This window comes from Halichoeres trimaculatus, unplaced genomic scaffold (genome assembly GCF_033239565.1).
Source record: "Halichoeres trimaculatus isolate MK-OKI-2021-1 unplaced genomic scaffold, fHalTri1.1 fHalTri1_scaffold_3, whole genome shotgun sequence".
Lineage (NCBI taxonomy): Eukaryota > Metazoa > Chordata > Actinopteri > Labriformes > Labridae > Halichoeres > Halichoeres trimaculatus.
The window spans coordinates 22,732,443-22,756,970 of NW_027437181.1; the positions used below are offsets into that span (position 1 = coordinate 22,732,443).

The 24,528-nt window shown below is 42.1% G+C and overlaps 1 protein-coding gene across 4 annotated transcripts in view; it reads left to right on the forward strand.

The window, feature by feature from the left end:
- Window positions 1–1,872: 1,872 nt before the first annotated feature.
- The window catches only part of shf (Src homology 2 domain containing F), a 104,930-nt gene continuing 82,274 nt past the window's right edge, over window positions 1,873–24,528 (forward strand). Inside the window, exons 1-2 of one of the 4 annotated variants that reach the window (XM_074666595.1) lie at window positions 1,873–2,619; window positions 23,044–23,176. In XM_074666595.1, the coding sequence (XP_074522696.1) occupies window positions 2,188–2,619; window positions 23,044–23,176 (565 nt within the window). In that variant the 5' untranslated portion in view covers window positions 1,873–2,187. The remainder of the gene's footprint in view (window positions 2,620–23,043; window positions 23,177–24,528) is intronic. The other 3 variants (XM_074666594.1, XM_074666596.1, XM_074666593.1) reach the window with 3 other exon arrangements.

Genomic DNA, 24,528 nt, shown 5'->3' on the forward strand with positions numbered 1-24,528 from the left:
AATTGTAGCTAAGCAATAAAAGATCTGTGATGTGAGTCAAGCTCAGTAGTCTAAATGACAGACCTGCTCCTGCCAACCACAGATCCTCTAATACCCACAACATAAGACAGGCTATTCCCCAGCAGGAGCACTGGCAATAATAAGGGATATCACATCCTGTGGACATGTAAATGCAGCACAGAGGACAAATTTACATTCATATTTACATTGCGGTCCTATACTAAAAATATACAATTCTATGTGTTAGTCTAATAAAGCCTTTCTCTTTGTTTTGAGGGACTGTTTTTCCCCTGGAGCTTGCAACAAAAATGACTCGTTCTACAATAAACTGAGGAGCATCTGAATCCATTTTGCTTGTTTTTTTATTTTTCCATTTAAAGCTTTCATGGATAATGCACTAGTTAAATAGATTAATGTCCTCGCTGTGGGGTAAAATTGTTCCTATAAAGAGCGGGGAAATTGCAGTGGTCAAATTTCTCTCTGCTTGCCCAAAGTGCAGCGATGGCAGCGTTTCAGGAGAGAAATAATAGATTTTGTTTTGATCTGTGGAGCATGGAGTTGTCTGTCCCAGGGGCCTGCCAGGGTTAAACTCTGATCTGTACACTGTGACTTGCCCAAGGCTGTGTGTGTGGGGTTATTAAAAAGAAATATTGCTTCATAAAACCCCTCTGCACTACAGCCATGACTCCTGATAATGCCCACTGTTGCTGTACTATGTCTGAGGGGGAAATGGGATTTTTTTTTGTTTTAAATCTGTCCTATGACTGCAAAAACAATTAGTGTTTAAACTAGTGACTAAACTACACCTGACCAAGAAACCTCTATGAGAAGTATGAACTTGTATAATTGCTTAGAACAACAGACCTCCTGTACACTTCTTCTACAACTGACCGAGAGATAGAACAGTTAATATTAACTCAAGCATCTATCCACTCTGGTGATTTGCGATGCAATTTGCAATTTAAACAGTCTGCAGTGGCCATCTGGTCATGGAAGCACTGAGATGGCCAAAGGACATTTCACCCTTGACTGGTAATGGTGAAAAAAATGACCAGGAGGACTTTTAGCAACTTAGTATAACTAAATCAGTCCAAAATTCACAGAATATGGTGTAGAGATACGAAAGGTTAATAAGAAATTAACTTATATAATGTTTTCAAGATTAGATGAATCAAATTTAATGAATTAGCTACTGAGCTGGTGCTTACCTACAGTTATAACTTTTCCTGGCTGTGAAGCAGCAAGAAGCCACTAACTGACTTGTAATGTAGAAACTGGTGAAACATAAGGCTGTACTGTACTCTTACATAATATAATGGATTGCAGATGCATGAGCATACAACCTTTGAAGAGTTGACCTGACATGTGGAATTTTAGAGAAATAATGTGAAGTCTTTTTACTAGACTTTGATCTTTAATGCAAAATTCAATGCATGGGGGTCAGACCTTTAACATATTTTAATGTTGACCTTGATAATATCTTCCATTTATTTTGAACAGAATTGACAAATTCACTGTTATCAGAGTTAGGGTAAAGTATGTGCACATGTACTCACACACTTCAGGCCATAATCATGTAGGGCCACCCCAGTCAAAAAGCCCCGACACGCCCCTGTCAGGCATCACCACACACCTTACAGCCCAGAAATATTGAAGCTACTTGTTCATCTACTTATCAACCCATAGCCTAATTCCTCTGTGAATAACTGAGCTAAAATAGAAACCGGGAATAGTTAACGCTCAGCACCTACGCTCTTTCTTTCTTTAATTATTTTAGCTGAGAGAGCAGCTGTGACAGCCAGTCTGGTAGTTTAACAGTCGGATGAGTTTCAGAAGTCCGGTAGGTGGCAGTGAATGTCTCAGGTAGGGAGGGCAGGTTGTGGGGGGGCGTGTGTTCCTCTTGCACAAGGGCTCCCATGTTGCGTAGCCTGGAAACCTGACGTGGAGTGCAGCCGAGTGGTGAGTGACAGAGTTGCGGCGAGGCAGATCAAAAAGTGCCCGTGGCTGCGCTTCCCTCCAGCACGCGCGCGGACCGACACAGTCGCACGAGACTGGCAACACGCTCAGACACCGGTCTGCTGGCCGCGGGTGACCCGAGGATCTCACTTTGACGACCAGACTCGGGCTCCGCTGGCAGGAAAAGGTGGAACTAAACTACATTTGACTTGAGAGCGATGCACTGGCAGCATGGCCAAGTGGTTCAAGGAGCACCTAGGATTCAAAACTACCAAAGCACCCCCTCCGGCGCCTCCAAAACCGGACTACAGACACTGTCACACCGGTGTGCCCGGTGCGCCTGGCTACCAACAAACCAGCTCCGGGGCCACCTTCCCCAGCCCCGCTCAGCCGGACATCCTCGCTGCTTACAAACTACAAAAGGAGCTGGACTTCGAGGACCCGTACACTCCAGGTGGAAATATTTCTTATGGCTCCAGCTTGAACACTGTGGGGTCGCCGGACATCAAGTATGTGTCCCCAAAACACCGACTTATCAAGGTGGAAACAATCGAAAAGAGCAGTCCGGCTCCGGGCGGCGGTGTCACAGTCACACAAGCTGTTGCTGTGGGGAGTGTTAAATCTCCCACTTCACCCCCCTCGGAAAACGACAACAAGGAGAAGGTGGGTGAAGTTTGGTCCAGAATTTAGTCTGTGGTTAAATATAGAGCAGACACTACTACGTGTGGCATGGAACTTGCTTAAATGATGAATATAAGTCACCAGCCTGAAGACGAAACGCTTTTGTAGACTCGTTAACATTTTGTACTGAAAATGTGTGTGACGCTAGTTTCACAAAAAGCATTTTTTTCTCAGAAACACCGTGTCTATCTGTTCCCTAAATCTGACATGGTCAGGTTTTTGAAACACTTGACCTACTCCTGTAAGGAATGAATCGTTACAACCGGCAGAACTTGTTATCACAACCACACAACGGCTGTCCACAGTTGCGACATCCTCCCCCGTCTAATAACTAACCTGCACTACAGGGAGTGCTGCGGAGGAGCAGTGTTGACACATGCAGCTCAATATCTAACACGTATGACATGCTATGTGTCGCTTCCACTGAACTTGTAGAGTGCTGGTGACCTCCTAAACTGCTGCATATTCTCAAACGACATTGTGATGTAGATTTATTCACAGTCCCTGTGGCTAGATTGAACATTAATCTTGTCTTTATAACTAGAAAGCTCAATCATGTGAGGATGCTTTTTTTTTTTTTTTTGCAGCCTTGGAGTAAAACAACCAGGGATGGATTTATGATTGAGTGGCTCTAATTTGAGTTCTTCTAAGCACAGGTCTCAAGTTGTTGGCTATTGTTGCATACTCATCAGCAGCACACAGTGAATGTGGAGACAGACAGAAGCAGGCTGGCAGAATGCATGCCAGTTTTTGCCTTGGAGCACGCTGTCATGTCACGCTTGCTAGGAATTCATACACACAGAGGTCATTTGGAGAAACTCGAGACATTCAGTGTCAGTGAGGTTGCGGACAGAGCATACCATGTATGTGACCCTCCTGAGGAATGTTTTAGGATCTGCATGTACAGAGGAGAAAGCAGAGCTCGGTGAAAATACACACTGCCCACTGCTGCTTCCTCCTCAGGTCACGTCCCAATCACGGCTGTGCTGTGGAATATTTGTTGTCATCTTGATTTCTGCCCTTTGCTTCCTCCTCCTTTTTGTGTTTGCTCTCACACCTGTCTTGTAACTTGTGGTCAGCTCACAGTTGCTTTTAGATCAACTCTTTTATTTATATTGCACAGTGTCTGCAACCTGTCACAGAAGTGTTGCGTTGGTAGTGCTTTCTGCTCCCAGTTCTTGAAATTTCCTTCATGACCTCTACACAGTCTTGAAATCTTGTGAAGGTCTGTCTCCTGAGTTCATATTTGTCAGCCTCTCATTTTCAGGAGCGCTCATGACTTTGGTATTCTGGTTCAACAATCATACAGCTATGTTTTATCAGTAAAACAAGCAGGGAAGCTGAATTTTTCACCCAACCACTGCAGCTGTTCAAGCTGATCAAACAGATTAGAGTTGTCTCATGTTAATTGGTGCTTATTCAGATTCCCTCCCTGTCAGGAATCCAGTTGCCTTTCCTCCTCCTCACTTTTCGTTCTCTCTGCATGGGCTCATATGGCGTCAACAGGCATGTGGATGATTGTATAGTTTGGTGTAAGTACCTCACACCTCCTGGTCTAAATGATGTTATAGACGTGCTAAATCAGTACTGACAGCTGGTGGGCTTAGGCAATATGACAGCAGAAGGGTTTATAGGTTTCCTGTCAGGTGCTGAAGGTTAAATAAAAATGGTTTAATGGAGGAGACAGAAGTGTGAGGGAAAACCGCGAAGCTGTGCCCAGCGCAGAGTTTTGTCAGTCAAATCAGAACCTGCTGTTGAACTTGAAGCTTCGACGATTTGATTCTTTTCTTCCAGCTGAGCGCCACACAAGTCTTCTTCTATCATCCTACATTAGTCTCATGTTTTACCCTTAAGACACACATTAATCAGTCATCTAGAAGCACAAGATGTTGGCACGACATTAAAACATTTCCAGCCAACAAGTCTGTGAACATTTCAAGTCGCTTAACAATCATTTATAATTATATTTATCAATCATGTGATGTCTGCGAAGACAGAAAAAAAAAGATGCGCTTCAGGCAGCGGCAGCTTAGTTTGCAGTCTCTGAAGACTTAGAAAGTACAGCCAGAAAGACACAGACCTGTACCTGACACTGCTTTATTCCAGGACATATTTGGAGTGGACATGCTGGCTGGGTATATTTCAGGGGCAATAAATACTGAAGGAATCCTAAACCTTAAAACCAGCTGAGCACCTCCAAATGAGCAAGTGGCAGCTCAGCGCACAGCCCCTCCTACACCCTGATGTCAAAGATACCGAATAGATTTTTTAATGTTTAATATCTGCTGATACTGACTCCTGACCGGAAATTTGGATTTGCAGAGACAGACTTCACCAAAGAGGTAAAGAGGGCGCTGCACCCTTCTTGTGTCATTTACAATAATGAATAGTAAAAACTAATAGCTAAAAAAATACGTCTTGAGCTTATTAATTCCATTTACTACTACCAATCAATGAGGCAGGATGTGAAACCAAGTGGTTCAAAAATGGCTTAAGTCTTATTTCCCTATTGGCGCACACTGTTGGTGGGTTGATTTTTTTTATTGAACATAGCGGTTTGGAAAATATTGATTACTTGTTTGTCCAATCAAAAGCTCAGCTTATTGGACGGACGCCCTATAGCTGTTAGATAGGAAGCTGAAAGCCCACGTCATTTTTAATATGGCCCCTGCCAACAATCCGCTTTCTTACTCTGTATCAGGAACTGGGGGGGAGAGAAAGTCGATATCAGGAGTTTTTGTTTGACGGTATAAAAATCGTGATTCTTTATCAGAATTTTTTTTTTTCTTTTTTTAAATTGAAATTCTTAATTTCAGTCTTTGTTTGTAAACTGTATTGGAAAAAAAGTTACCAATTTTACTCTTGCAGTGGTTGATATGTTTCTCTAGCTCTTGTTATGCACATTTTATTGGAAAAATACGGCTCTTGGTATAGTCTGTAGACATTACCATCATCATTAACTTTTTCACATGGTCTGGTGGTAAAAAAAGCAAACAAAAAATCACAAAAATTGTAAATATTGAAGAATCACAATTTTAATCGAATTGGCACCCCCGCATCGCAAGAATAGCATTTTGTTCCAGTCCTATCAGGAACGGATGGTTGATTTAGCAGAGACTTTGTCCATATTTTTTAAAGTCTATGGTTATACATCAAGGAACCATACCTTCTTTCATTATTTTATCATCATCATGAGGTTCATGAGGCACACTCAGCAGGTTATACTGAGTATCAGCCTTGATCAGCAGTTTTTGCTCAATGACGGCTAATGTGATTGTTCATTTCAGACAAGACATTAGAAAATGAAAATCAGCCCAGATCAGATACTTGGGATCAGAAACGGGACATTCCTGATTTCAAAATAATTTTGATTTGGGCATTAAGCCTACGCTTTTATCCTCCAGGACTGTTAGTGTTAATCTGAGGGTGGATATTTTTGGCCTCTGATGAACCTTGGGAACAATGAACACTGACACTACTTTAGGTCTCTTAAACTGTGATATGAATGTTAGCCTTTTATGGAGCTGGTGTCTTTTATACTTTCAGTCACAGCGATCAATAGCTGTTTCACCTTGAGCTTGTGCCATTTTTTTTTGCAAAGTATCAGAAGTATTGTATTTTTTTTTTTAATCCTGCTGAGCTGAGTGCTTTCACTGTGTGCCTGACTGTAAGTCACCTGACACTCAGGAGGAAGAGGAACATACAATCAGTTGCAGCCTTTATTACATGTCTTGTTTATTGTGTTTCTGAACTGTCACATTAAGTAACACACACAAGTGTGTTTCATTTTGGATAAAAGATTAATTGATGGTTTGCAAAAGGAACCCTGAAGATGAGACTCAGTGCTCCGCTTTAACTACTGCGTTGTTTCACATGTATGTTAAAGCTTTTCTGGGGATTACTGTTGGTCCAAAAGAGAAGGATTTCCTTTCCAGCTGTGGCTAACCATGATAATTGTTTGTAAATCCTTGTTAGAAGGACTCTCCAGGTGATTTTAAAAGTGTAGTCAATGTGTGATCGTCCCATTCTAGAGACAAGACTTGTAACAACAGTCTCAGTGGGAGGACGCTCTGTTTGCTGCTTGTTTTACTCACTCTCCCTTCAGGCTACAGCGCTGAAAGGTTGAAAGTGTACAAGTTCACATTATGTCTTCTTGTTTGTTTTTATGGCTACTTTTCTCAAGGATTTATTTTCACAGACTCAGAGAGACATCCAGGCAGTGATTAAAAAGCAGAGTGTATAATGCAGACACTAACACAAACGTGATTGTCATCGTGATCCTCAGAGTCGGAGTAGCTTCACAGAAACTTGGTCATCGCAGTAACTAATGCACAGACTGAGCACTGCCTGCTGGGGCCTGAGCAGAGAGCACGCAAGTGGCTTAGCAGCACTGCTTGGTCACATTGATGTTTTAATTACTTGACTCATGAATGCTAATTATATCACTGCTTTCCTAATGCCTGAAATGCCAATAGCGACATCAAGTGAATTTCCACAGTCCATTTCTATTTGCCAGGTTCCCAGAGAGGAAACATGAAGCGGCTCAGATCAAAAGCATATTTTATGCAAAGTTTAATCTTTATTGTTTTTCATGACAACCACCATCTTAGAGGTGTCAGTTTATTCAGATTTCCTTAATGCCTGTGGTTGCACTCTTCATACTTTATTCTGATTGCTGCTTGTAGTTTCCATGGCATTGTGATGTGTTTTTCTTTGACTAGTGCCGAGCCCTTCATGGTAGAGTGAGTTGAGGGAGATGATCAATTATCATCCTGCCTTGCAGCTAATTAAAGGCCTCATCTCCCGGCTCATCGCACTACTCAGCACTAACCAAACTTCTTTCAAGGACACAGAAAAGTGATGACAGCCACCACTCGGAAATGTGTAAACAAAAGCAGCGTAACGCAGAGCTGATAGGCTGCAGCATCTTTGCAAAGAGGAGGCCGTCATCATCATCATCATCCGTCTGTGCACCTGGGAAGCTGCTGTTCCAATCTAACTGCAGCCTCCTCCATGGCTCGGGGACCCTTTGACTCAGTGATCCTCCCAGCCAGCTTGCATAACTATCTATAGAAACATGCAGTTGGCTCAGACAGCCAACAGAGACATCTGGATCCTCAGATTTCTCCTCTGCTTATTTTCTTATATCTCCACATTGCACCTTTTTACTCGACCCTACTCGGCATCTCAATTGATTTTGCTGGAGGTGGAAAAACCTCCTCTATCTTCTCCCAGGAAGTTGTGTCTTTGAACTTTTTTGTGTGTGTTTTTTCGTACGTTTACAACACTTCATAAAAATAGTCAACAGATTTTAGATGGAAAGCATGGCCTCGGGTCAGGAAAGAATTGATGTTTTTAGGGCAGATGCTGTCGAAGGAATCTGTTTTTTATTGAAAGGAGAAAAGTCTTTAAAAAAAAAGATTCTGTCTTTTGGTTTTCTGCCATTGTGGATGAATAAAAGTGCAGACACATCGCCTGTGCACAGAAAGAAAGATGCTTTGAGCAAAGAGAGCAGGCTTGTATTATTTCATTAAAGGGGACATATCATGCTGATCCCTGATTTAATACTTACATATAAAACAATAAGGTTGAAAACAAGACCTTACACCTCCTGAATTTTCAAAAATTAAGTGTTTGTATTTTTTCTGATATCCTAGAACGAGATTTGATGCCTCTGAAAATAGGTCATTGACATTTGGCTTCGAGATTTTGGCCTTCATGACGACACGAGGATCCTTTCTTTTTATTGGAGTAATCTGATAAAGCAGCTCCTCCTCTGTGAAGTCAGTTAGCCACACAACCACCACCGAGGGATACACCCACCGAGGGCCGAGTATAAACAAAGCTCCCTACTAGCTCTGGCTAACTTGACTGAGTGCTAACATAGTGAAGAACTGACGGTAGAGGCGATCTTTAGACTACACTTTCAGCATGATGGATAAAACAGACAGAGAAAAGTGAAGGAGCAGGATGGAGCCCTGTTATAGAAATAGTTTATTGGTGAAGTCTGCCTATATTTCCATGTATAAACTATACATGTTACAGTACTGGTTTGACTCACCACACTGAAGCGTCCTGAGATGATCTGTGTCGAAGTGGATTTTCTTCCTCCTGAGCTGCAGAACCATCCGGGTCTGACTTGGGGTCCAATACAAAAGGACGTATCCTACACTCTGCCATTTTATTAGTGCTATCAATGCCTTACGGTGAAGTTTTGGCAAACAGCAAACTCGCTCGGTCTGCTCCATTCAATGTGGCGATTTAGTAAATACTGCCATGCTGCAAAAACCGCCCCCTGGCTCTACCCCCTCCGCCCCTCTGATAGAACTGACCAATCAGAGCACAAAGGGCTGTGACGTTGCGAGGTTACTGGAGGTAATTCTGGAAACGGAGCGTTTCAACGAGATCTTCAGAATGACCTAAAATAGGGATATTGAGAACGCTATTGTGGGGCAATGAAGGAACTAGGAAAGACTGAACCATATGAAGCGTATGTTTCATCTTGATTACTGTAAAAGTCTACACAGTAAGTCAACACCAGTTAGATAGAAGTTGCCACAGTAGAAAGAAGACAGGTGTGACCCATGGGCTTCCAGAGAAGAGATACTATTTCATCCCTTTGTCTTTTGCATTCTTCAGGGTCTATTTGGGTGTGTAATGATAAGATTAAACTTCAGATGGGGCACAGCGGTATGTGAAAAAGCTGAATTACATTCTCACAGGCACACCTGCTGGGCTCACAGTCTTCAGGCGTGGGTAGAAGGCCTGTTTAACCATACAGTAGATTACAGCACCCGCAGAGCTCAGCTGAACTCAGCTCAGAGTCATTTCCCCACAACCTGAATATCTTCCCCGGCCTTTCACCTTGGCACTTCAGACATCAGTGGACTTTTATAAATACATCCCACCGGCCTTTCACGCTCTCATCTGTGCCAGTGATAGGAGAAAATGTCAAGCACAAACGTCAATATCACCTGAGTGTGTGAGAGCGGTTTTCTTCGGGGAGATGGAAAATGGACAAAACATGAAAGCCCGTCATGTTTTGTCATAGCGCGCCTTTTTGTGGGCAGTTCAGTGCTTTTCTGGATAAGACAAAGGCTGGGTTATTGCAGGTTTGACTGGATGTGGCCGTATTGGTCTACATTTACACAAACATGTTTATTTTGTTTTGTCATAGTGACGGAGATTACATCATACTTTCCTTACTTTTTTTAACACTCCTATAACTCAGGTAGGACTGTCATGATAACAAATTTTGCTAGACGATAATTTTTCAAAATATTATTGTTGATAAACGATATTATTGTCAATATTATTTTGATTTTTTTCCCATTTTTTCATTGATATAATTTTGATAAATGGGATAATAAAGTGAGTACACCATATCAAAAGCAAGAAACTTTAATTTCTTAAGAGTATTTAACTGTAATTAAAAGGTCAGGATCTTTTAAATTAAATAAATAAAACAAAAGATATAATAAATTTAACAAACAAGAAAGAGAAAAAAATACAATGAAAATGAAATGGACTCTCTTTTAGAAAAAAATACATGTCAATGAAAATAATTAATACTAATCAAAAACAATAAAACATAGACCCTGTCTCTAAAGAAAAAACGAAACTCCAAAAAAACCAAAAAAAAAAAACAATAAAAACTATAGCCTAAATAAAAGGGAGTTTATACAGTTCCTGAATTGTTTGTAACATGTACTTTTTCCCAGTCAATCCGTACTGTCTGTCAGTCATTTTTAACATTTCTGGCTTTCAACCGTATTGAAGGGCTGCATTTCTTTGGCAATGTAGCTGTCTTTGAGCGCCCACCATTTGGCGCTTTTATTTCTATTTACTTTGCCGACTAAAAGCCTCAGTTAGAGCGGATTGTCAAAGAACAAGGCTCCGCTGCACCTCCCTCTTCTTCGTCGCCACTATTTTCAAACAAATGCGACATATCAGCTTGTTGGTGTTAATGAGCTCACACTTCGTTCATTCTGATAAAAAACAAAATATTCCCACACTGGGACTGTGGCAGGCGGCTTAAGAACCCTATCTTTCGTGCCATCACTCATATTAGTGTGTGTTTCCTCCTTACCCCTTAGGACGCTCACTTCAGCTCTCTCCGTGTGTACGCGCGAGCAGCCCCGTCTTCACCCCAAAGATCGCATTTTTGACAGATGCTCACTCTGCTATAAATCTGCTAAATCCGCTATAGAACCTATGCACCCCAATGTAAGGAAAGATAGACGTAGTGAGCCATCTTCTCATTCAGCCTCTTTGGTCAAAAGAGAGGAGGAAAACAAACGTGTCAGTTTATTGAGGCTGGCAAACTTACCGGGGACGTTTTTATTTATCGTTCGGTTAATTGATTCATTGATTATCGTGACAGGCCTAAACTCAGAGAAATTAAATCTAACAGCACTAATGTTACCTTACATGTGATGATCTGAAGTCGTTTCCTGCAGCTCTGATGATGTGATTTCCAGGTTGAGAACATCAGCAGATTGGTGCTGCAGCTGTGTGGTTCATTTCTCAGATTTTGCAGCTGTTGTTTTTCTTAATTATCCACACCGTCGTGATGAATTTGTTGAGTCACATCTTCAGTAAGTGGATAAATCATTCAGCACTTCAGTTAAACAGTGTAAAAAGAAGAAAGTGCTTTGTAATAATTTCCCTGACTCATATCTGTAAAGTCTAGCCTGTGATATTGTTGACATGAAGAGCCGGACATGATTGTGAAATCCTCATTTCCACTTCATCCCATTCTTCACACATGAGTCAAAGAGTGGTATTCATTTCCTGAACTAAATTCAGTCACTGATCCATTCTCAAAAAGAAGCCCTGCTCTAAGTCAGGTGTGATACTCTGCTAATTTGCTGGTTAGACTTTTACTTTTTGCAGATTATCTTCCATACTCGCTGCTTTTTGTTGCCCCTTTTTGACAAAAGAGCACCAAATTCCTGTGACCTGAAGAAGAATCCTGGAAGGGCGCTTTGAGAGGAAGGAAGAAGCACAGAGACTTACCCTTACATGTTTAGACTCCGCCTCTCTGGGCTAGGATGAAGTCATCCTGTAGTAAAAGAAACACAGACAGCCTGAATGTCATTGCTTTGCAGCTCTGTTCCAAAAACTCCAGCTCATATCGATAAATCATGGAGTCTGATTATATTTGCACCACAGTGCTTAAATCCAGCATCTTTTACTGAAGGAACTGCTCCTGCTGGGGTTTAGTATACAAGCATCCCAGCACATGTGCTTTAAAGTTAAAGGTCTTGTTAAAATTATGGCCTTTAGCCGTTGTTTGCTCATTTTCTTCTTTTCCTCTGTCTGGGAGCTTTCTTCACAGTCTAAGGAGTCCCAGCGGAGTCGGTTGTGTTTCTTGCTTGATTTGCTTTTTCTATCGCTGCACCGGAACATCAGTCACATGATTCCACCAGGTCACAATTATCCTGCGCACCACTGCTGCAACCCCAGCCGCTGGGGAGCTGCACACACATGGCTCTGTTTTGTTTAATGACAGTGTGCGCAGAACCGAGTCTAGATGCAGGGAGTCCTGGTGGGCAGGCGTATCGTCACACGCAGATTAAAAGCAAACAAATTGAGCTTAAAGCTTGCATGCTGTCTGAGGCACAAAGAGAATATAGATGAAACATTCACTTTTTTTTACACTGTTTTTGAAAAACCAGTTGCCTTGCCCTTCTCTGGTAAAAGTATGTAAATTTAAGCCACAACCAAATCGTTATTTTGCATCCAAATCCATTCGACTGTGGAGATCATAGAGATTTGATTTGCCTTTTTTATCTCCTGTGTGAGTGTAGGCTGTTGTTTTTGTGTCACACTGCAGGAGGCAGCCAGACTTCCGCCTTGCGAACGGCTCTGCCCTGTGATCTGAGTGCCCACCAGGAAGCCCAACACTTCCATTTCTTCCTACTAGGATTCCAGACTCATTTCTTTAAAATCTGTGAATGAGACACGAGTCTGCTGAAAGAAAAGTGGGTCAAAGGGATTCTCACAGAGAGCCGTGGTCAAACGTTATCATCTTATCTTTTGAAAGTTAAAATTAGCTGCTGTTGTGATAAGAACAGTGACTGAGAAAGAGAGCCACTATCTGCATTTGTTTGGTGAAAAAAAAATAAGGAATGGCTTGGTTGCTCCAGGATTAAGGAAGTGCTCCCTTCCTGACAGGAAGTGTTTACAACTTGGTGACATTCCCTTTTTAACTTGACATGTCTGTGCTCGCCACTCTGTGCTGGCCGGGTGTTGTAGCTGCTGCTTGCTTGCTGAAATATAACCGGGCTTAATGTTCTGGGTTATTTCGACACAAGCAATCTAGATGTCAGAAATAGTGACAAACAGTGGCAGAACACGGCTGATGGGTGCTACACTGAGGGCTGTCAGACGCTCTGGGGATTGTCCCTCACTCCTGCTAATGTAGCCTCTCTGGCTTTGAGCACACAGAGGTGGGAAGCCACGTAGCTGTGGCCGAAACATGGGACTCCACCCTGTGTACTTGTTCTATTGTCAGTGTAGGCGACGTGCAGGGACGCCAGTGCATCCTCACCACACGGAGGCTATCTGAGGCCACAGAGCTTCCAGCCTCAATCAAGACGTCCTCTCCTCAAAATGTGCAGCTTTGTTTACAGCCTGACTGTGGCTTGTTTTTCTCCCTGCTCCATAAATCACCCTCCAGAAATCAAAGCTCCCATCCCAGTGGATCCCCACATGTTGTTTCATAAAGCCCTACTTTCCTAATTGTGCTGGTTTTTATCTTATAGGAGCCACAATAAACAATGATGTTTTTTGCCTTTGTGTTGTTCACAGCATCACACAGGAGTGAATTAAATGTGCACAGTGTGTGTCAGCATACTTGTGTGTTTGATGGGCAAACGACTTCATTATCCTCTTTTCAGCCTCATTCTCAACAAATTGGTGTTTTCATAATAACTGTAGTGATGAGGGAAATTGGTGTGGACCGTGTTGAAGACAAATTACTCATTCACATTGGCATGGGATTATCATTTTGCATAAAATTCCAGCAGTGTATTGTAGCACCGGAATTATTATCAACTCTCCTCACCATGTAGCAGAAACACTGCCAATAAATCTATTGCACAGGGAAGGGGGCAGAGGAAGGAAATTGGATTTTGTCAAGCGTGTCGTCAAGTACTTAATCTTGAATATCTGTCGCATATTAAGAGCACCTTCATAGGGTGCAACCCACGGCCTCCTCCCCTTTCTCCTCTGGAGGTCTTAAGTGGCTGTGTGGAGTGTGTTTCAATGAAGGAGGTCCTTGGGGACAAGTAAGGGTGCTTTTTGTGCTCCACTGCCCTGGGTGCTAAAGAAAAGTGCAGTCATTCATCAGAAGGGAAGAGAGACTGGGACTTTATTGAAAAGTAAGATTACACATTTAGCTACTTACTGTTGTTAAAGCCACAAGGTCATTTGTTGAAGTATAAAAAAGAAAGGGTGATGGGTGTGCACATGTTTACGCCAGAGAACAATTTAATCTGTTTATTGGATTTAACCCAGCAACATCTTTTCAAACACTCATTCTCTCTCTACAGCGTTTGGAGCTTTTATGTGTGGTAAATCGAAAACTCGGCTGGGACCAGAAGACTTTTAAAATAAAAAGTGTTTGTTTTTCAAACGAGTGACACAAAAAAACTTAGGAAGTTCTGATGGAAAGTTATCAACTAGGGGTGTAACGGTACACAAAAATCATGGTTCGGTGCATACGTTGGTTTTAGGGTCACGGTTCGGTACATTTTCGGTACAGTATGGAACAACACAAAACCTTGCATGCTTGTTTAGCATGTTTATTAAACCAAAAACTTGCCATTATACAGCGAGGGGGGAGGCTCTTCAAGCTCCAGTTGGTCGCTAGCAGCAGCCATGATGCACAATTCGGACACAAGCTCCTGTGGCTACGGAAGCTCTTTGATATTCATAGATAGATAGATAGATGGATAGATAGAAACTTTATTGTCTGTCACAAGTGATTGGCTCGCCGTGAGACGTCACGTCCACATGATATGCACATAAGCACCAATCACAGACCACTTTCCTCATGAATATTAAAACGCCTTCCCTGCTCAGCCAATCATAGACAAGTACTCATGTGAATATTAAAGAGCCACCAGCTAACGGCTAACAGCACTGTATCGAACCGAACGGCCTTATGGAGCGGTTTGGCACGGATATGTAGCGTTACACCCCTATTATCAACAATTGTCTTCTTCTGATTTGAGTTAAGGTTAAAAAAAGAGGGAGGAGAAAAGCTTGTGTTCAGTGTGTCCATGATAAAATAATCACCAGGATATGTCATGAGAATCCTAAAGGTTAAGACACTAACATAATTAGCAACACTTTGAGATGATTCCTTTCATTTTTGTTTTCTAGCTAGCCTTTGGGTTTGGAGTATCTTGAGCACAGTGCTGTGTAATGTTTGCATTTGACGTCTGAGAGATAAAAAAAGCAGCCTGGGATGCTACAGTAAACTCTTTATAGCCTTTAAAGGTGCTTTGGGGCAAATAATAATGTGAACAAGGCCTCTGCACCATTAATGAAATGGATAAGAGGGGCAAAATATGGTTGCTGTTCTGAAGTCAGTGAGGGTACAAAGCGGTGGTAGATCTATCTTTACATAAAGAGCTTTTTCCTTGTTCCGTTCTGACACTTTTTTTGCCATAGTTTTTTTGCACATGTTAAGATCACAATAAGGATGCATGTTATATATTACATAGGCTGTCATGCAAGTTATTTGCCAACTGGGAATACTCCATAGAGCTTTAATAGTTAACTAGAAAATATGATGTAAGTTGTCAACGATTTGATGCTGAAACTCAAAGTTCTATGGTGTATAAAGATAACTGTTGTGATAGCATGTTAAAGAAATAGAAGGGGAGTCTATTTTTAACAGCCTCGAGGTCTCAGACACATAAAAAGTACTTTTCACCATGATGTTTCATTTCGAGGTGTTCTTCATGATTGCCAAGGCCTGATGAGCTCCACTTTGAGCAGAATATGCTTTAATGCTGCCTGATTTGAATAAGCACTGACGATGAACTCCAGATACCTCTCTTTGCGCTGCACTTCCCTAACTTCAGCACACATACCTAAATTGTTAGTGCATATAGATCTACAGTCTCTGTGTCAACTATGACTGATGGTTATTTTAATATCGTACCGCTCTGAACTTAAGGGGCTTTCAAATCCAAGAAATGCCTAAAAGTATTAGCCTGTAAGTGCAATGTGGAGGCTACCAAGGTGCAAGTTTATGTCTTTTTTTTATCCTTGTTTGTTCTTTACGTTCTTACTATTTGATTATATACATACAGGGTGTCCGCGGGATCTTACAAAGTATTAAAAGTCGATAAATCAGTTGTGGGAAAATCAAGGCCCTTAAAAAGTATTAAAAAGTCTTAATCGTATGGTTATGAGGTATTATATCTTATTGGACATATCCATGAATATTTATTTTCCTCCTTCCGTCTGTTACAAACTAGCCTGACATGCCAGACAGAAGGTTCCATATATCCGCCACAGAAATAGTCTATCTGGTTCTAAATGTTTTCAGGGTCTGAACCTTCAAAAATAACCACACCTGGTGATTGGACGATCATTCTGCTCGTCACACTCATCACAGACCAGCGTGAGGATCTAGAAAAAGCTTCTCAAAATATTTCACTCTATATCACAAGAGTTTCTCAAGCCTTGAGAGAAAATTTCTTAGACTTATGAGGACCTGGGATCTTGGTTTCTTGTGATTTAGAGAAAGCTTCCCCTGATCTCAGTTGTTTTGGAACAAATTTCCTTTGTGCAAATCACCTTTTTACTGGATACAACGCGACAAGATAAGGAAATTATAAATACAGTTACGTAGCGCTATTGTTTGAGATGTGACAACAAGCAAGGTTGTAATTTTGTGAGGCGCGGGCTATATTTATCGCTAGCAGCCCAACATGTCCGTAGGCTAAAGTGACAACAAACTCAGTTTGTAGAGTAGTTTTGTAGCCGTCCGTATGTGACGCTGACAGAAAGCAAATAACACAATCTCAAGCACATGTCCTAAATTTTGACAATGATGAAATAAAATTCTTTTTTTTTTTTGGAAGTTGGCCTTGAATAACTGCTGTTACTTGTTGTGGGAATTGGAATGCCAATTAACCTGCCTTTAGTTTCACATATTCTTCCAAGCTTTATTCTTTCTCAGTTTACCTAATTTATATCAAAATGCAAACTACAACTGTCAAAGATTGGTTGCTAACAGCAGCGTAAAGTCGTAATAAGGTCTTAGGACTTTTTGAAAGGTTTTTAAAAAAGTCTTAAAAAGGTATTGAATTTAACCTCAGGATTTCAGCATAAACCCTGACATAGCTGATGTTGTTTTCTCGCTAAAGTATGGGGAAAGGTATCAGCATTGCTGCTGCTGCTGCATCTGGAAGCGTTCCTAGGATCAACAACAGGCTAAATCAGATGTGCCAAAAGAGTCTTCACCCTGGCTGCTGTGCGAAAGCTGCCCCACATGGTGGAGTGCAGAGATCTGAGGACCACATTTAATGTGGTCTGAATCTTAAATGGGATTTGTGTGAGTGTGTGCGTGTGAGTGTGTGTGATAAATAAGTCGGCAGCCAGAAGTGAGCTGTTCTTTGAACGGCACAGATGTCGCTGAGGGAGACGTATGTGAAGCTTGAGGCTGCATACGTTGATGTTCAGAATCTAATCCTCCAAACGTATATAGGACAGTATGTTTCACTCATACACTCGCTCCATCCTGAGCCTCATAATGATGGCAGCTGTCACTGTGAAGAAAACGCCATTTTTAGGCTGAATAGTAGAAAAGCAATATGGAGCGGATGTTGTTTTCAAAAGCTTGTTTCCAACTCTCACAGAGAAAACAAAGAAGAAGAGTAGGCATGTTATTGTCACGTAGTCTGAAGTCACGTTGATGAACAAGCTTTCAAGCGCCATGTTGCTGTAACTGTAGTTAATTCTTCAAACAATGACACCACAAATGAACTGGATTTGTTCATTTGCTTTCCACTGGTGCGCACACTGCTGTAGCTTGTGACTGATTATGGAGAGGTGTCTTTACAGCAAATACAATAATTTAATCACGGCTACACCTGCAGACTCCCAAACAGGCCTTTAACAGAGACACATCACTCTTCCAGCCTCACACTGGAGCAGAAGCTTGAGCGGCAACAGGGTTTCCTTGGAAACGCTTCAATAAAGTTTCATTAATGTCAGGTCTGCATGGTGGGAAATGCTCTCCTGCGATGTCTTTCGTTTGGAGGTGAAGCCCGCTTTCCTTGTGCCTAATCCATTTGGGAGATACTAAACCCAGCAGGGCTCGGTCTTCACAAGGAGCCTTTGCTGGATTGTAACCAGATTTTCACCCACTCCTTAGAAACTTGAAAGTATCTGGTTGGTAGCAACTGCCTTATGTCAACAGAGAAGCTGTGAACATTTTCACTAAAGTAAATTGCCTTTAGGGAGTTTTTCTTTCTAGAAGACTGTGGCAAAGATATCTCCAGATGACTGTACACTGCACACACAGCATTCATCCTGTGTTTATGGACAGAGATAAGACAGAGGAGCTATCAGCAGAGGCACTTCAATGACGCTCAGCTTGCTGACTTTGGCTTTTACATGAACGTTTCAACATTTTTTCAGCCAACAGGAGCAAACATACGTCATGCATGGCAGCTCAATTTTTGTGGAAGGACATGAAAAAATAGTCTCTCGTCATCTTTTGTCTTCTCTCCCCTCCCTTCCTGTCTGTCCTCACAATAGTGGCGTGTTTTCTTTTTTTTTTAAACTGAAGAACAAAAGAGCAATAGCAGCAAAAAGAGCCTTTTGAAAAGCCTTAATGCAATTGAGCTGCTAAGCACTGGGTTGTATTAGGTTATTGGTGGCTGAAATCCCCCGTGGCGTGAGACATAAATCACACACGTCAGTCCTCCTTCTTTCTCTTTTTTTCTTCCTCTTCGTTCACCAGACTGCTGACTTTTCTGGCAGCCTGAAAGGGGCTTCAACCTTGACGAGCCCCTGACACATTCAGCCCTCCCCAGACCAGCTATGACATTATATCACGTTCCTGTCCGCACCACTTCAGCTGAAATAGTCTTCATTATAATCAACAGTGATGTATGTTCCACTGACTGTCGCAGGATGAAATTATGGGCTTGTCATGTTGCACACTTCCAGGTGTTTACTCTGGATGTGTTTTGATCAAAAGAAATCAAACAAAGAGACATTAAATGTAGCTCAAATTTCAACTAATTTAGTTTGTGAAATGTTCAGCCCTTCAAGTGATTATCTGATAAGCCAAAAACATTCAAAGTGCAAGAGGGAGCCTCTCTTTTCTCGCGTTAATGGAAGACCAGGGCCCAATCGAATTGTAATCCCACAACCTCCAGCACGGTGAAACATTAAGCTAAAGTGGCAGGTGCCTGTTAAAGTCTCCCTCCTTCTCTAATGTGCCCCCTCTGCTCCCACTGATTTGAAGGCAGCTTCGTCGTCTGAGCGCCGTGGTGCATTTCAAGAAGGCTGTTTCAAGCAGCCAGAGCTCTGGCAGGTGTAAGACACGGCCAACCTGGGATCTGAGCTGTGGAGTGAAAGTAATTGAGTGATTTCTTTCTCTCTGTGCTGCAGAACAGTGAAGGACCACGCTGCCATGGGGACATGGCCTGAGCCAGTGAGGTGGCTTTGTGAGATTCATGCAGGCTTACAGTATGGCTTAGCAAAGACCTGATGGATTGAAGCTCAGCAGTCTTGTGCTGATGGGGGGAGTTTTGCTCCCATGACGAGTGTGGCTTGGCTGCAGTCCCCCCTGACACACCCTGGCATGCCGCAAGGCAGATGGTGTGTCCCCAGGCGACGCCACCGCTCTGTAGCGTTCTTCTCCTTAGAGCCCTGTGCGTCTCCTGCTGTCGAGTGGTCACCAGTGCAGTGGGACAGGAAGGACAGTTTGGAAGCATTAACCAACACCTCCACCCAAACATGAGCTGGCCCCTTAAGGAGGCAGTCTGTTAGTCAAAATGGTCAAGGACCGCAGGAATCTTTGTAAGCTAGAGTTAACAATAAAACGACTGAGATGATGATTAAACAACTCTTGTTAGTCATCCATCCTTCTGACACATTTTCATGAATGGAAGTGAAAAATCATCAGGCCACTGCATTCTTCCATGACCAGCCTCTTTCAGTTTATTTACTGTAATTGAAAGTTAGTCAGGCTGGAAACTTGTTTGCCGTCAGTCGTCTCTGCTGACTGGAATAAGAACAGGCGCCAGGTGCTGAAAAATGCTTTTACTGCTTTAAACTACACACAAAAACACTTCTAAACTGCTAAGTGTGAGCTGTTTAATCTCAGACATTTGCAGCCTCATTAAGGTCTATGGACTCAGGGGACATGAGATGTACGCTGTGTTAACAGCTGTAGATTGATATCTTCAGTATTGATTGTAGAAAGTTGCTAATGCGATACAGCTGCATCTTGTCTGAACGTGTTTCAGAATAATTTGGGGATGGACTGACTTTAAACCAGCATTCATGATACCAGCTCAGCTTTTAGCAAATAGAAAAAAAAGAGCAGAGCATAAATAGAAAATAATTGACACCAACTTTTTGTTTTTAGGGATGTACGATATTATCGGCACAATATCGGTATCGGTTGATAAAAGCTTAAAAACATGTTTATCGGTATTGGCAGATATGAAAATTTCTGCTGATAGGCAGAGCCAATAAGGTGTTATACAGACATTATTATTTTCCATCTGAAAAATAAACTCCTTAAATAAAATGTAGCACTTTATTTATTTGCACTGCAGAGCCCTGTGTCTGTCACCAGGTTGTTACAGTAGCTCTAAAATAATCAAATGCAACTTGGTTATGTTTAAAAATGCATTGTACATTTAAAGTTCATGTGATCTAAAGAAATAATTTTTCTGTATTTCAATACTGAATGTCTTGAGTTTGAAAAAAATAATACATTTCTTATTTATGGTAAAATCAAATGTTTTTTGTCTTGTTTTATGTGTCTTTCTTAAACAAATAAGACCTTCACAATAAGAGTAACATATAAATTCCAGTACAGGATAGACTCAGCTTTCTTTACAGTGAAAAAAACAAACAAACTTGTGGTTATCGGTATCGGTATCGGCCAAAAGGGGTTTGGATATATCGGCATATTGGATATCGGCAAAAATCCAATATCGTGCATCCCTATTTGTTTTGCTTTAGACCACTCATGCATCCTGCCTGAAACATAAGACTTTGATTCAGCCTGATTTGGATTGCTTGAAGCAGCAGAAAGCCCCGTATGTTAGAGTTCTAGTGAAGTGTAGTTTACATTCTCTGCAGTTTGACACACATCTACTTAAACCATTTGCAAACCAACATTTGCAGCCCATGAATGCGCAAACAAAAGGCCAAACTAAACAAAATGTTTAGATCTAAGCTTTGCTTTTATTTCTGATTTTAATCACACCCCCGGCAGAAATGTATCCGTCTTATAGAAGTTTTCATCCCTTCACCCTGTATTCCTCTGACATTATGTCTTTCAGAAAGGCCATCAGTCATCTATGGCTGATAAAGAGAATGTAAGATGTACTATTTGGAGTGTTTTATCTCATTTGTGGGCCATGGTCTCAAACTTCGGGCCGCTCTGCTACAGCATGTTAACCACAACCAAATGGGCAGTGGCCTTGATGCCTCCCCTTAAAGTGACTCATATGTTTTCATAGTGAGGGCTTCTCAGTCTAACCTCAGACTCTGCAGAGCCGGACTCCCATTGGCTGAGTTTCAGTGCAAGGTGCCTGATCAGATGGTAATGACACTATTGCATAAACTGCAGAGTGTGGGGTCTCTTGGGCTACAGAAATGATACTTGGCTGAATATTCATCACTTCATCAGTGAAATATGTATATTTGTGTGGCACAGAAACAAACCAGGACAATGTTTGTGTTGGATTTTTTTTCCTCCAGCTCAATTTCACAGAAGCAAAACATTTGAGTAACTCATAATTAAGCTGTGGCAGGAAAAAAAAAGTTTCTCCAAAACAGATGGAGTGGGGGATATTGAAGAAATGTGGTACTTACTTTCTTTTCTATAGCTGCTTATTTCACATTAAACAGGTTTTCAGCTCAGACATACCTGACGCATATCCCTGTCACTAAGCAGCTTACGAGAACATTTTAGCATTTGACACTAAGTTACTTCAGGACATCTCTTTTCTGTCTGACTTAGATGACACTTGACCTCATGAGAACTCTCAAAATGAGAAATCATGCATTGCACTTCTTTGCAGATGTCTTCGTTTGTGTCTGTATATGCGAATGTGTGTGTGTCTTATACAGTTGGCCTTGCTTCTGGGAAGCTTGCTCTCTCTGTGGCAAAGATGCCTCCACCTAGCCTCTACTTGGCAAGCATGAGTAGCAGCGCAGCAGGCATGAGGCCTGCTCAACCTCCACTCTGCCCCGCCAGGCCCCATCCACCAGATGAGTGATGAGCTTGTTTGTAATGAGACCAAATCTCTTCCTGTTACGCGTGACTCATGGGGTGTAGTGCCAGTCATCTCTGTGTTTTCATGCTTGCTTAGTTGTTTGCATAAGCGTGTCCTTATTTTTTTTATATCCACAAATTACAAAGTATTCAGCCCCTGTCTCCTAGACCTAGTCTGTCAGGAGTCTCAGCGGTGAAGAAATCTATTTTCTCACAGCTGGTCCAGCTCCTGCTGTCAAAACCCATCATGAGATCCAGTGTCCAAAAGGGCAGATGTCTCGGAGGGGAGTTAATTTCCTTTCTGAGGGAAGGTCCTACTTCAAAAGCAAGGAAGGAAACAAATATGCCCTTAATGCAGAGAAGATGCAGATCATTGCTCTCCCCTTTAAAGGTCTGAGTTGTATTTCTGGGTCTCAGGATGTCCACCTAATTGCCATCTACTGCACAAAATACTCAGCAAAAGAGCAAGACTGCAATTAGCCGTGGCTCGCTGCCAGCTTGGCATAAATCTGCCAAATTGTTCCTCTTAAGAAAGTTGAGCAGTTGTGGTCTCCTTCTCTCTACTTTTGAAATGTAGGCCTGTCACAGGGCTATCATATAATTAGGGCGACCAGCAGTAGCAGCAGAGAGTGTGCTGGAAGGCTAAGAGCTGAGGCACTGTGGCAGAGTGCTGAGGCATACAGAGGTGGGCTGTGTTCGAGTGATTCTGCCTTTATCTCCCAGCCTGCCTCTGTGGATATCACTCGGTCCTGTCCTGGGCCACAGCAGTATCTGTCATACAACCCCCCCTGACGTCTACCCATGTCGTCGTGTTCAGCAGAGCAGCAAACTGTATTCCCCTTTTGCTATTTCACTATTTTCCCCTCCCTTTGTCTCACCTTGCCTTGTTTTTTTTCTCTCCTCTGCAGCTCATTATTCTTGAAGACTATGCGGACCCGTTTGACGCTGAGCAGGCTGGTGGCACCCAGACCACGACGGAAAAAGTGACGACTGAGAATGATGGTTACATGGAGCCATATGAGGCCCAGAAGATGATGGCAGGTAGATGAAATGCTTCCTGGTTTTTTTATATAAATATGTTTAATGTCACTCAGCTCCCTCTGTCCACCTTCACACACACAGGACAGGTGACAAATAATTTATTTCATTCCTTTACTGCGGCTGCAATGTTGAGCTTCAATTAGCATGCAGTGTGATTTGCCCATATGTTTCCAAGATGGGAATAAATGAAGAAGCTCAGATGGCCTTTTGCCTCTTAACATGACAGGTGCAGCAGAGCCAAAAGGGCCTGCATGCCATGAATTGTGCCAAAACATTTTCAAAAGCAATGACTCTGCCCCTAAAATTCATACAAAGCCGCAATTGATTTCAAGACACAAATGTTTGTTTTCTGCTAAATATTGTGCATGTGGAGGCAGCCACTTGCTGGGATTTCCAGGAAGCCTTTTTTTTTGTTTTGGAGACAACAATAGCAGTGTGCTAACATAAGAATTCAGCCGGACCACATTCTCCACACGGCATTTGTCACAGTGCACATTCACTCTGTGGCTAGGGGAGCACAGCTCTGACAGGAAACAAAGAATGTGCAGAAAGGGAGCTGAAATGATGGAAAAAAAGGAGGAAACAGAACATGTGGCAGCTATTTGTTTGAATGTCAAACCTCAATCGGATGTTTCAGACTTTTGAATGTTATCAGAATTAAGGCCCTGATTTACCGACACAGTTATATTAACAATGCATCAGTAGCTGTCTCCCTCCTGCACTTACTGGACTCTAATAAACACACACCAGCTCAATTGCTCCCTACACAGACAGGGCATGAATGTCCCCGTCCCTCCACAGCAATTTTCCTGTAATGGGCCTCCAGACAATCTCTTGTTTTCATCTGTCTTACTGGTTTGACCTCTGGTCCAGTCATTGCCTCCACTGAGTGAAAAAAACTCAAGATTTATCGCCTCTCTCAGGTGGAGGAAGCTGTAAAGCTATAAAGAAGGAGAAAATCTGAGAAATGCTTTTGCCATACCACTTGAAAATTGAACTGATTCCAAGTTCTTCTTTGCTTTTTGAATTCAGCCAGACACACTTCAGTTTTTGGCTGTATTGACTGGATAACTCTGCTGGCAGCTGTTGTCTGCTTGATCTGATGAAGTCTTCGGTTTTGCTTTGTTTGCTTTGTTTGTGGTAGCTCCTGTCTTTGAAACCTGAAGAGGTGTTGTTTTCAGGCTCCCTGCTGTTATCAATCATATCTATTGATTGCCCTTTTTTGCCTGAGAGGAGGGAACAGATTTCAAATAGAGCTGCGTGGTGCTCATGGTATCCTATTTATAGTCTTAATAAAGAAGTGATTTATTCCATAGATTTTCTTTGAAATAATTGTATTTCATTTCACTCTG